We start from the raw sequence: 13,391 nt of genomic DNA on the forward strand, positions 1-13,391 counted from the left end.
ACAAACTTTGCTTGTCATGTCGGAATAATATAAAGATTAGAGTTTAAATTTGGTCAGAAATTTCCGAGTTGTCACACTTCAATTGACCCTAATTTTTGACACTACCACCAAGCCCAATACCAATAGCAATTCCACTCCCCAATCCCATTTAACCCACCATCCTCTAACCCACCTCCCTAAACCAATCCGACTAGTTATCCTTTTAAACTTGTTAAACCAAAATCAATTCACCATACACCAAACAGACATGCCCACCCACTTCCAAGTCAGTCAAAGAAATCAAAAGTTGGCGATTCAACATACAAATCAGTCGGCCATAGAAGGGATTGTTGTTGGACAAGTATAAGGCGTTAGAAGACTTCTTCTCGAATGTTGAATATCAAAAGTGTTTCCAAGAAAGTGAGACCCAAAAACCAGCCTATTGGATCAAATTGTTCTACATGTGCAGCAAATCGGTCATCCAGTGATTCGACGCATCTATTCAATATGAATATTGAACGCAATTTGTCAAATTCAGGTCAAGGGGATGGACAGCTCAAGTTGTGCTCTTCTGGTTCCTTCAATTCAATCAACACCGAAGGGATCTACGAATTTAGCTACCGTTTAGGGCTAAAATGGCAGAAGAAACCATCCCAGCAGTAAGAAAAACTTCTCCTCCCTTCGTATCCAGCTGTTCATTATGAAGATTATCTCATATAATCTTTGAACATTTGGATCCGGGAAAGAAAGTAAATTCGGGTCTATCAAGAAATTGATCTTTAGTGAAAAACCGTCCTTTTTAGCCCTACAAGAAATGAAGCTCCATTTAGTTGATAACGTGTGGATTGAGTCGCTTTGGGGTTCATTAAATTGTGACTTTATTCAATAAGAGAAGATAGGCAAATCTGGAGGGCAATTGCTAATTTGGGACTCAAACCTTTTTGAAGCAACTGATGTCATTAAATTAGATCGGGTTATTGGTGTTCGTGACACTTGGAGAAGTAACAATATAGCTCTTAACATTCTTAACATATATGGGCCACACGATGATTGTAGCAAAAACAAACTGTGAGATGATCTATCCAATCTAATCGGTAACAGTGTTGAAGCTTAGGCACTCTGTGGTGATTTTAACGGGGTGAGAAAAGCTGATGAAAGACTAAACTGTGTTTTTATTGAAAGTAGGGTTAAACGCTTCAACAAGTTCATTAATTCAAACAACCTTACTGAGATTCCTTTGGGTGGACGATGCTTCACTCGCGTTAGTGAGGATGGATTACAGTTTAGCAAAGTAGATAGATTCCTCGTGTCGGAACAATTTATATTGGCGTGGAAAAATCTCTCTGTTGTGGTAATGGAAAGAACCGACTCTGATCATTGCCCTATTTCACTTTTCGATGATATAAAAGATTTCTGCCCAAAGACCATCAAAATATTCGACGCATGGTTAGATGACAATGAAGTAGAAAAGCTAATAATGTCGACGTGGGCTACAACAGTTCCTTCAAGCACACTAAAGGACCTAATCCTTTTGAATAAACTCAAGCAGGTTAAATTAGTTTTGAAGACATGGAGTAATCAAAAATACAGTTTGTTAGATCTGGAAATTGAGGCGAACAGAAACAAGGCACAAACACTAGAAATCAAACCAGAGTCCTTTATTCTTAATGATAACGAGTTGGCAGAATGGAAAGAAGCTCGTAAATCTTAGCTTGATAAAGAAAAAATCAAAACGTGTATGCTTAAGCAGAAGGCTCGTGTTCGGTGGGCTCTTGAAGGAGATGAAAACACAAAGTTCTTTCATTTGGTAATTAGCAACAACTATATGAGGAACAATTTATGGGGCCTCAATATTTATGGTGTTTGGAATGATAATCCCCAAGATCTCAAGATGGCTGCCCTAAATCACTTCTCCAAACTCTTTTAAGAACCAAAAATTAACAGACCATTACTTGAAGATCTGAGTTATCCTACAATTTCTAATGAAGCAGCAGCCGAACTTGAAAGATGCTTCACTGAATCAGAAATATTAGAAGCAATAAACGACTGTGGAAGTTCGAAAGCTCCAGGACCAGATGGGTATAACTTGCGTTTCTTTAAAAAGTTTTGGAGTACCATCAAGTCAGAGCTCATTGAGGCGATCTCATGGTTTTGTGATAAAGGCGAGATATCCAAGGGTTGCAACGCTTCATTTGTCACACTTATTTCTAAGAAGTCTGACCCCTTATGTCCTGGTGATTACAGTCTGATCAGCCTCATCGGTAGTTACTACAAAATTGAAGCTAAACTACTATCCAATCGTCTCAGGAAAATCCTACCGAATCTAGTTGGAAGCGAACAAAGTGCATTCCTAAAAGGTCGATATATTTTAGATGGTGCTTTAATTGCGAACGAAATGGTCAAGTACATCAAAGCTAATAAGAAGAAATGACTAATATTCAAGGTTAACTTTGAAAAGGCTTTTGATAGCCTTAATTGGAACTTCTTATTTGATGTTATGAAAAGCATGAGTTTTGGCGGTAAGTGGAGAGGTTGGATTAGTGCATGCTTAAAATTGGCTTCTATCTCAATTCTAATCAACGGTTCTCCAACAAGTGAATTTAGGCTCGGAAGAGGTGTGAGACAGGGTGATCTACTCTCGCCTTTTCTATTCATACTAGCAGTCGAGGGTTTGAATATTCTAATGAAAGCAGCTATTGACCGTGGACTGTTTAAGGGTATTGAAGTGAGGAAGGATAAGGTTCTATTATCGCATCTCCAATACGCAGATGATACCATATTCTTCGGTGAATGATCTTGTATGAATGCCTTTAATCTCAGGAACATCCTAAAATGTTTCGAACTTGCCTCGGGTCTTAAAGTAAACTTTAGCAAGAGTAGTGTGTACGGGGTGGGTGTTGATCACTCAGACATTTTCCCGATAGCCCAACACTTGGGTTGTCAAATTGGTAATTTTTTGTTCATCTATTTTGGTATTCCTGTTGGGTCGAAAATGAAAAAATTGTGTGATTGGCAACCGGTTGTTGACAAATTCGAGAAGAAATTATCCGAATGGAAAATGAGATCGATGTCATTTGGTGGAAGATTGGTACTCATCAAATCGGTTCTTTCGAGTCTACCTTTGTACTACTTCTCGCTATTCCGCGCTCCTCCATGCATCATCAAACTTCTTGAGAGTGTAAGACGTAAATTTTTTGTGTCGGGTTGGGTACACAAAACAAAATTCTTGGGTTAAATGGGAGAGTATTTTAAATACATATGAAAATTGGGGGGGGGGGGGGGGGGGGGGTGGTTAAATATCGGGTCTTTAAAAAGCAAAAATCTTGTGTTATTGGGTAAATTGTGGTGGAGGTTTAAAACCGAAACCGATGCATATTGGGTTAAAATTATTCGTAGCATACACGGTGTTAATGGTGGCTTGGTTTCGGGGAGTGTGAGCCCCTCGGTTGCCGGGGCATGGTATAATATTGTGTTAGCAGGTTGTGATATTGAGCAGGCACATGTGGACTTCAAGAATTACTTTTGCAAATCGGTTCGTGATGGAAGTATTACTAGGTTTTGGCATGATCATTGGATTAGACAAGACAAGCTTTCCATGCTATTTCCCAGACTATATAGGCTGGAAAATGAGCCTGATGCAACAGTGAAGGATCGAGTCTCTGAGGTAAATAACTTTTCGGGTTTAATGGGTAATTAGCGAAGAATTCCTACAGGCCGAGCCGCAGGAGAGCTGGACTTGTTGTCAACATTAATCGCATCATTCAGATTTACACAAGGTGAGAGGGATTGCTGGACATGCTCTATGAACATCGACGGTTTATTTCGGGTCAAGACATTATCTTCTCTAATCGATACTCAGCTGCTCGGGTCGAATACCTTGTCGTCTGAAACCATTCGTAATAAGTTTGCACCGAAAAAGGTTGAGATTTTTGTGTGGAAAACTCGTCTTAAAATATTGCCCGTTAAAGTAGAATTAGACAAGCGCGGTATCGATCTTCACTCCGTCCTATGTGTTGGTCCACAATCAACGACCTAGAACGTTTATATAAGATCAATTGAACAGAATAACAAATAAGTTATAAAGTACGGAATCAATTGAACTTTAACAATTAAATTGACACAAAGAGAATAAAACAACAGAGAAGATAATTGTTATAGAATTGGCGAATTGGAATGAATTACATGTTCCCTATTTATAGATTCGAGAAACACGCTTCTCAAATCTTATCAAATCTATTCCAAAACAGACGTAGCTAAACAAAAGGAAACTAGATAATATCATATCTCTTCAATGATCTTTTCATAGAAATCGGAGATATTAGTTTAGATAAAATCTCTTCATTCTTATCTTCAATAATTTCACGCGTAATTGATTTGATCTTTATCTCTTTTCAGCAACCGTAGAATCTGTATTTCTTGTTGAGCAGAGTCTGTGTTCTTCAATCTTCCAGACTCTAAATATTACAGACTCGAAATATATAGACTCAAATAATACAAACTCAAAATACTTTTCAGCTAAGACTTCTTTGACTCATCAGATTTACAAAATTATTAACACGATGCCCGTTATGTGATAATGATTTGGAAACCGTTGAACACTCTATTGTATTTTGTAAACATGCGATCGAGATTTAGGATGGAGTGTATAAATGGTGGAATATGGGGCCATTTACTAGCTTTAGTATTCATGAAGTTCTCGGTGTCGAGAGTTGTCCGGGTAGCTCTGCATTTGGGGGGAAAATATGGTTAACTGTAAGACGGATCAGTGCCTACATCATATGGAAGAACAGAAACAATAAGGTTTTTCGAGGCAATTGTTGGAACTCTCCGGTGGCGTTTAATGAAATTCAAATTAAGTCTTTCGAGTGGATCTCATCTAAAGCAAGGGGTAAAAAGCTCGACTGGCTCACATGGATCTCGAACCCATCTTCGTTTTTATCAGTTTCATAGTCTGTATATGTATTGCTTCGCTGACATCGTGTTTTGTTAGTTCGTGTAGCTTGGTTTTTATGTTCGTGATGCTCTTCGGATGTTAGGCTTCCAATGATTTATTGGAAGCTTGCATATGCTGTAATTGTGTTGCTTTAGTAATATAAGTTTGCTTTAAAAAAAAAAAAAAAAATGTCAGCTCTAATTCTAATGTTACTTCTTATATCTTGAAGTTGATATCATATCATTTGTATCATACTCATTTTTAATCATCATATCACCTCAAAAAGAAAAAGAATTTAGACGTTCAAGTCACAATCACTATCCTAATTTTTCTCATATTATTCTCTTTCCAGTTTAGTCTTAACATATGTGCCATACAAATTTGGGTATAAATTGTCATTAAAGATTAAATAAATAACGCACACAAAATCTATAACATGTAAAAGAAAAAAACAAAAGACCAATAACTGGTCCATCGTTTTCACTTGAATTTTTTTTATGTAAGATGAAATATTTTTTCCATACATGTCGGTTGTTTATAAATAAATTAATAGTCACAGTTTTTTGTCAGGTACGTTCATTGTTCATTGATTTTTGACTTTAAAAAGTCAACATCTAACACGTTTTTTAATCTTCAAAATATAATTAAATAAAGCATTGTTAAAAAAACTGTGAATATTGTAGATTATCTTATTAAGGGTGGATCAACCTTTTCCCCCGTGTGTGACGGCGACGTGTGTAGGAAATAATTTTAAATCAAGCGAAGATGTATCAATTGGGCAAGTTGAAGATGGTGTTGGGTGACCAGAAATCGTGGCTGACCTTGAAGAAGGGGAATTCATTCCTTCTCCGTCAGACGGTTTTTCGGATTCTGTCTCCTCACCGGATCTAGTGTCCAACGTTTTTCCGGTGACAGGTGATGATCGGGTTTCGAGGAAAGAGAAAGAGAAAGATATCGAGATTAGCAATAGTGTTGCAGGTATCAAGAACTCGCGTGAAGTTGGGTGTACCAAGGAACCAGTGGATAATTCGGTTGCCCCAATGCAGTTTCAAAATCAAATTGGTGTTGGGCCTGAACATGAGCTTAATGGGCCAATTCAGTTTAATGAGTCTAAGGTGGGATGTAATTCAAACGGACTAGTCCCTCCTCCAGCAGTGAATGGAAACGTTTCGGGTGAGAAGATTTATGTCGACTCAAACGAGGTTATCGCCTGTCAATCATCCACTGCTGTAGCTCGTTTTCGTGGCAAGAGGAAAAAAGTCCATCCCCTAATTAAAAGTCATTTCATTAAACATGTGTGGAAAATGAGTAACATGAAGCGTTGTCAACGTCGGGAAAACTTTCGATGGCAAGATCGATTTTTCATAGATAATGTGATGAAAAATTCGATAGAGGACGAGGATGATGATGATTGCTGCTCTTGTTGTTCTTCATGTGCGTCCTCGGAGTCGGATACTTAGTTGCCCGACCTGTCGTGGTGTGCGTCATTTTTGTCCTCGCGTTTTTGTGTTTTATTATTTATGTCAGTCCGTTTTGTTGTGAGTTTTTAGTTGGGTGTAGTCGTGGATGTAGTTTCGTGCTTTTTGCTTCTAGCTCCTTGCTAGTTCATTTCGTGTAATTTTTCATAATTAATAAAATTAACTTGCCTTTCAAAAAAAAAAAAAAAGGGTGGATCAACCTTGGGTCAACGGAAATATATTACGGAGTACTCCGTAATTTTTAAATTAAATTATCGGTGCGTTACCTTTGACTTCTAATATTATCACTTTAACACCAATTCCAATTTATCATACTTTTTATCGATTAAAAATTATAGTTGCATTTAGTTTTAACGAAAAGGTTAAATAAAAAGTTTGCATCAAAAACCAAAGTACAAATTAAGCATAAAATAATAAACAAAAACATTCTAATTATAACATAAAATGCATTTATGAAAGTTATTAGTTTCCAATTATACATGATTATAAAATTATGAATTAGATTATTTATGAAAAATTTAACATCATCAAATATTCTTAGCATGTCTCCTTAAAGTATTACTAAGCTTTTCTCATATCAATTATGGATTGACTCGAGACAAAAAAGAATAGTTTATATATTTTACTAAATTATAACTTTAAAGAAAGTGTTTTTATGGAGAACGCTAAGTATAACCTCTAGGTTAGGATTAAATTTAGCATATTTAATTTAACATTTATAACTCATACTAACTACCATTTACAATAAATATTAATTTAAAAACTAAATAAGGAAAATCACTATTAAAATGGAATATTTCACGTAGTTATTAATGGAAAAATATTAATAAAATTACGTGGATCAATGTATTGAGGGAGTGATGAGAAAGAAACAAATAATCGATCTGACGGGTTTAATATGCTACACTATGTCATGTCATCTCGTAGTTATCATTTTTACTTCATCCACTATAAATCATGCATCAATATGTACTATAAAATCTGTTAACGCATAATTATGTTGAATGAAGTACAAATGATGTTGGATATATCAATGTCATTAAAATATAGGACGGTGTATAAATCATATAGCCTTTTACATTCGGTAGGCTGCTTATTACATTGTATTATGTAATTTTTAATATTTTGATAATCTTTAACAAAAAAATTGAGAGATTGTACAAAGAAAAGTAATGACGCTTTTGCCTGTTTCGGTATCTATGTAGTCCAATATCAACAGGTAGCTATGACATGTTACAGAACCAATGCATATCGTCTCGCGTTCCGTGTGTGTTTTGTACGTACAGTTTCATGTGTGTTTCGTACGTAGAGTGGTGGACAATTTTGTTAGGAATGGCGAATATTGCATGTTTTATCGATATGATCCGATGATTTTCCCGTAGAATATAAATTGTTAGTTTGTTAGAAGTCATTCTGTATCTACCTAACAAGGAAAGTAAATAAACTCTACACTAATGTGTAACCTTATAATTATGTTCGATCAAATTTAATTAAACTACTTAACATATTGTTACAAATATTCTAAAATTTGTAGATCAATAGCAATAAAAATATATATTATATAAGCATAACAATTCCTGACGGAAGTGTGAATATTTGAATATTAGGAAACAAATCAACAATAGAAGTAAAAATTATAGTCATTCGAGTTGCGAGCGTTTGAAATTATGAATCAATCAAATATAAGTCCGTATGATCGTATGAAAGATAAAACGGTGACAACTCGCAAATTCTGCAAACCTTTCATTTTGGCGATATCTCCTTCATAAGAACTCCATTTTAACTGATTCAAAAGCTCAAGCGTTCATAAATCAACGGTCTACGGATTCGAAAATTCGCCCTTGCATATATACGTAGAATTTGGTTGTATGTGATAATGGTACATGGATAAGGTACACATTCTTTCAAAAGCCTTAACAACTTTTTTATCAGCATGAATCATCACCATATCATGTATACTTAGCTAACAAGCATTCTGAAAATCACGACTAATTTGTACTAACAAAAAAGACGACATATCTAAAAAAATTCGGGTAGTTCTCACAAATCATACCAACTCAATATGTTTATTTACCAAAAAAATAATTAGTACAAACATAAGTTAACGAAGGGTAAAAGATCACTACTCATAATGCAGCCGGCAGCCATTAAGCCACGAAAAACCACTCGATAGATGATTAGACTTGAATATACTACGTCAGGAAACATTCGAAAACCCCATGTTATCGGTTATTTAATTGATATTTTCTAGTCGACGCTTTAGGAGCTTCGGTTAAACTGTGGAAGTTGAAGATCGATAAGAAAATAGCATCTTTCCGATTCTCTAATGTATTGGACTTCACTGTTCATAAGAGTTAGAATCTTCCGACACATGCTTAGTACTAAACCTTCTTCGGTTGACCATTGACTGTTGTGAAACATGTCTTGAACTAATTCTGGTGGGAGACCTTCACCAGGAGACAATATCCTTTAAAATGCACATGAAAATACATCAACTTTCAAGTTATATGCAGTTATATACTTATTATAGGACAGGTGAAAATGTTAGCTATTCTAATCAAGGTACAATGTATAATTTACCATTAGCGGAATCTTAGGGTCATTAGCTCTTAATTGAATGGTTCAGAGCTAAATGCTAAACAATTCAGCATTCAGTGCATTTGTTTCTACCTCTGAACACCTATTAAACAACTATAATGGCTTTTATTTATGCAAATGGTTGATAAGGTAATCTTACAGCATTCACACTGTTCACTCAAAATGATTATCAACATGTTATAAACAATCAGAACCTTTAAATCATTCAGATTATGAACCATTCAGCGCTTAATCATTCAATTTATCAAACGCACCCTTAGTTGGAACAACTGAAAATGAAAATGAAGTAGAAACCATACCTAAATGCAATATGCGCTATGCTATCTCCATTAGAAGTAAGCTTTAGAGTTGGCCGAACTTGAATTTCCACCCAACCGCCTGGTGATGGCGAATGGCGCGCCATATTTAATAAGAAGTTGGTCAGAACTTGTTGAACTCTTACTCGATCACCATATATGGTCAACGCTTTGACTTCTTCTGGAATATCTCGAATCAGTTGCAAACCTCTATCCATCAGCAGTAACATTACTTGGCTCACTACAGCATCAATTACACTCCCTAGTACAAAATCATGTTTCTCCATCTCTAATGAACTATAATTTGAAAGAAAAAAATTTAAAAAAAAAAGTAGAACTTACAAAAAAAAAAAAAAAAAGGAAGGTGTTAAGGGGTCATCCAACTAGACCCAACCCATTTGGACCTATTTTATTTTCTACCCAATTTCACTCTAATTAACCAATTTGCCACATGTAAAAGTTATAGTACTTAATTGATAATTTACCTGTCTTGGATGTTTTCTTTATCAACATCCTTTATGATCTTGAACATTTGTTTCTCACACGCTTCACATGTTTCAACCAATTGTTTTTGATATTCGGTTAAATCCGAAGCTTCCATAACAGAATTCGCAAAACGAATACCACTCAACGGATTCTTGATCTCGTGACAAACGTACGCCAATTCTTTCATTCTCGCGTAACATTTTCTTTCTTGTTGCATTTGTACTTTAATAACTTGTTGCAATTCGGGACTCGCGATTTGCAAGAAACAAAAAGCACCGATCACCTCTCCCGCCATATTCATCCTTTTATTTGCGGTTAAAAGAACTTGCACAAAGTTCCCATTTTTATCAAAGAACGAAAACGGGTATTTATCAGTATCTTGGCCATTGATCGCGTTATGCAAAATGATCATGAATTTTGTCAAAGAATCGGGTCCTTTTAGACGACAAAATCCACCGAAAATCTCACCGACCAATGTTTTTCCGATGATGTCACCTCGGGCCCACCCGGTTAGTTTTTCCATAGCGATGTTCCATTCGGAGCAACACGTGTTTTCGTCGGACGCAAATATTGGTGGAATAAGTTGGTTCGGGTTATGCACGATGGTCTTATAATCGCCTTGAATTTGGACGAATTTGTCCGTTATGACTTTTTGACCCGTGACATCTTGACCCACGAAGCAAACTCCGACTATGTTGTTTGTATAGTCTTTACTTGAACAAGCGTTGACCATTACAAAAACTGCAGTTTCTTCCATTGATGATGAACTGAATGTCTTGAATTTGATTTCAATGTTTTTATCTTCTATACCTAAAAAAACATATTTATACAACTCACTTTCCATAAAAACCAGTAGATTTCGATTCGATTTCGGATGGCACAGTTAATCTGGTTTGTAAAAAAGTTTAAACCTGTGGGTTCTGGTTAAAGTTGTGACTTTTTTGGGTTAAACGGGTTGGGTTGACATGGCACACATTTTTATCTATTTTAATGTTGTTAAAACAAAGTTTTTTGCTAACATTTACACTCTGAGCAATAGTTAAACTTATCATATATAAATGGAAACCAAGTAATTAATCAGTCACTTTCCATGTTTATACAAAGGATTTTTCTAACGACAGCCCAAAACGTGCATAAAAGGTGTTGTACATAAACATTTTGACTTTACAGTAACAACTATTAAATTGTACAATACTTTTATGCACGTTAACGACAGCCTAAACTGCTAAACTGCTGTCCATCTTGCTTTCTTTAACACAGCCAACTATAAACTTAATGGGTCAAAATTGCACCCTCAGTTGGCTTATCTCAGTTCTCAAATTATATTTCAAATTAAATTAAATAAGTTTAATTCAATAAATAGGTACCTCTTAACGCACGATGCAAAAGTTTAGCAACAGTTTTTTCTGATTCTTTATACACAAGATCGTAAACCAACGATTTCCCGATAGCATTTTCGACCGATAAACCCGTCAACTCTGCAACCTTTGCGTTCCACCCGTTTATTCGACCGTCAACATCAACCGCAACTATAGGTACATTAGCCGTCTCTATCAACCTAACCATTTCTCGTGCAACCGAACTAAGTTCATTTTCATCAATTTCACAATTAACAACACTTTTTAATTTATTTTCATCATCTTCTTTAAACGAATCTCTCAAAATTATCTGTAAAGAATGAATAGCATCCATTTCAGCGTTCTCCCATGGCAAACTTTTGCGTTTCACAACTTCTAAAAACGCGTTAAACGAAGAACGTGGATGCATTCTTTGACCATCATCTTTATCTTCCGGATGATGTTTCGCTCCACCCCATTTTATCTCTTTACCCGTATTCGATCGGAACCAAAATAATATATATTTTGAATTAATGAAAATTGTAGCCATACCACAAACCGCGTCCCCGAGGGCAACGGCCCCCGGGTAACCGGCATCGGCTAAACTATCGGTGCTTAAACCGGTTGAGTCATGGTGCACCACGGCTAGCCACTTTACAATATTTTTGATTTGGTTTTCGGTTGGTGTTACACCTAACGGGTAGTACTTTTCTTGTTTATAAAGCGCCGCACCATCACATTTAACCAAATCCATAATGCTCGGGTTTTGGGTCACAATACCCGTAGGTGAATCGCGTAGAATCATATCACATAACAACGTTTGTGTTTTTAAAACATGTTTTTCCAACATTTGAGTGGCTAATTGTAACTCCATTTTCAATTGAAGTCCAAACGCTTGCATAAAGAATTCACACGCGTAACGAAGAGGAAAAGGTATGAATCGAGCCGACGTATGGTGACATACTACTAAACCCCAAAGTCTAGTTGAACCTCTTTGTGTACCATTTTCGTCTTCTAGTCCATTAGTAATAACCGCCATGGCTAACGAAGCTATGGAACCCATGTTAGCCATGTATTGAGCATGGCACCCGTGTGGGGCCCGAAGGGTCGAACCCACCAAGCTCAACGGTTGCATCAACGACTCATCTTGGATCACACGAACAGGTTTCGTGTGACAGTCAACTATCATTCTAACACGGTTTTGTTTAAACAAGAATCTTGAAGCTTGAGGGATATCCGTTGCGGGATAATGTAACCCGATATACGGATCCAAATCGGCCCGTTTACTTTCCGCCACAACTTCACCATGTTCATCTTCATGAAACTTATAAACCATAACTCGATCATAACCCGTGAGCTCCCTCACAATTTGCACCACAGTATCACACAAAAGCTTGATATCGCCACCTGGCAAAGATTGCAAATTTGAAATGGCCCGAACCGCAAGTTTTTGTGATTGAACCGCCCCGGCAATTGATAAAGCCGGGTCTTCGGTTCTTGCGGGCTCCAAATCAATTACAATTCCTACATCAATCCTATGCAAGATTGCATAAAAAGGTTTCCCTGAATTCTTTGAATGGATCCAAAGAGGGTTCAAAAGTGTGATTTCTCTAGCCCTAATTGCCCTTTCTAAAAGCACAGAACTTGAAGGGGTGAAAAGGGTTTTAACATCAGTCCCAATTTTCAATATTTCTTGTTTCTCTATACTTGGAACATATTGTGGGGCTAAACCTAATCTTTCACTAGCATTTTCACTAAAAGCAATTACTTTAAAACTAGAATCATCAATTGCAATCATGCAACCAAATGGTTGAATGTGACCACCTCTTTGAATCTTTGATAAATAAGCAGTAATTTGTTGTTGTTCAGGGATTGATGATTGTGTTGTAGTTTTAAGTGACTCTGAGTAATCAAAAGACTTACCAGAACCACCTGACTGTTCAAAAACAGCATGTAATCTTGCATCAATTGTGAATTGTGCAGTGGCTTTACTTATAGAATCAGCCACCTTTTTGTTTGAAGTTGATGATGGTTGGGTATATAATTTTGAGCCTGTTTTGCTTCTAGAACCCATTTTCTTGAAATAATTTTGAATAAAGATTGAACCTTTTTTGTGTTTTAAATGCTTAAAACAAAAACCCAGATGGTAAATTGATATTTATGGGTACCCATGATGGACTTTTCTACCAACTCTCAGTGCTGCATTTTTTGTTGCTATGAAGTGTGTAATGTGGCCTTTCAAATAGCAACACCCTTTACAATAGCTGATAGATTAAGGTACAAG

At 36.3% G+C, this 13,391-nt stretch overlaps 2 protein-coding genes across 2 annotated transcripts; one reads left to right on the forward strand and one right to left on the reverse strand.

The window, feature by feature from the left end:
* Positions 1 to 614: 614 nt before the first annotated feature.
* Positions 615 to 1,690, forward strand: LOC139888000 (uncharacterized). The gene is made up of 3 exons (XM_071871041.1): positions 615 to 638; positions 875 to 1,047; positions 1,165 to 1,690. The coding sequence occupies exons 1-3, from the start codon at positions 615 to 617 to the stop codon at positions 1,688 to 1,690; spliced, it is 723 nt and encodes a 240-aa protein (XP_071727142.1).
* A 6,736-nt stretch (positions 1,691 to 8,426) lies between these two features.
* LOC139888006 (phytochrome B-like) lies at positions 8,427 to 13,181 on the reverse strand. Its single transcript, XM_071871044.1, has 4 exons — positions 11,138 to 13,181; positions 9,770 to 10,580; positions 9,288 to 9,581; positions 8,427 to 8,857 (listed from the first exon to the last, which is right to left on the reverse strand). The coding sequence occupies exons 1-4, from the start codon at positions 13,179 to 13,181 to the stop codon at positions 8,650 to 8,652; spliced, it is 3,357 nt and encodes a 1,118-aa protein (XP_071727145.1). The 3' UTR covers positions 8,427 to 8,649.
* Between the last annotated feature and the right edge of the window lie 210 nt (positions 13,182 to 13,391).

Source organism: Rutidosis leptorrhynchoides, chromosome 1 (assembly GCF_046630445.1).
Source record: "Rutidosis leptorrhynchoides isolate AG116_Rl617_1_P2 chromosome 1, CSIRO_AGI_Rlap_v1, whole genome shotgun sequence".
Taxonomy (NCBI): domain Eukaryota; kingdom Viridiplantae; phylum Streptophyta; class Magnoliopsida; order Asterales; family Asteraceae; genus Rutidosis; species Rutidosis leptorrhynchoides.

What these genes read in the sequence shown, in the direction of transcription:
- LOC139888000 (XM_071871041.1), top strand. Translation starts at nt 615, where the DNA reads ATGGCAGAAGAAACCATCCCAGCA. An exon ending in CAGAAGAAACCATCCCAGCA is followed by an intron (nt 639 to 874) that starts GTAAGAAAAACT and finishes CAATAAGAGAAG; the next exon opens with ATAGGCAAATCTGGAGGGCA. An exon ending in GATTGTAGCAAAAACAAACT is followed by an intron (nt 1,048 to 1,164) that starts GTGAGATGATCT and finishes TATTGAAAGTAG; the next exon opens with GGTTAAACGCTTCAACAAGT.
- LOC139888006 (XM_071871044.1), bottom strand. Translation starts at nt 13,181, where the DNA reads ATGGGTTCTAGAAGCAAAACAGGCTCAAAATTATATACCCAACCATCA. An exon ending in TTTGCATCGTGCGTTAAGAG is followed by an intron (nt 10,581 to 11,137) that starts GTACCTATTTAT and finishes ATGTTTTTTTAG; the next exon opens with GTATAGAAGATAAAAACATT. An exon ending in ATAGCGCATATTGCATTTAG is followed by an intron (nt 8,858 to 9,287) that starts GTATGGTTTCTA and finishes TGCATTTTAAAG; the next exon opens with GATATTGTCTCCTGGTGAAG.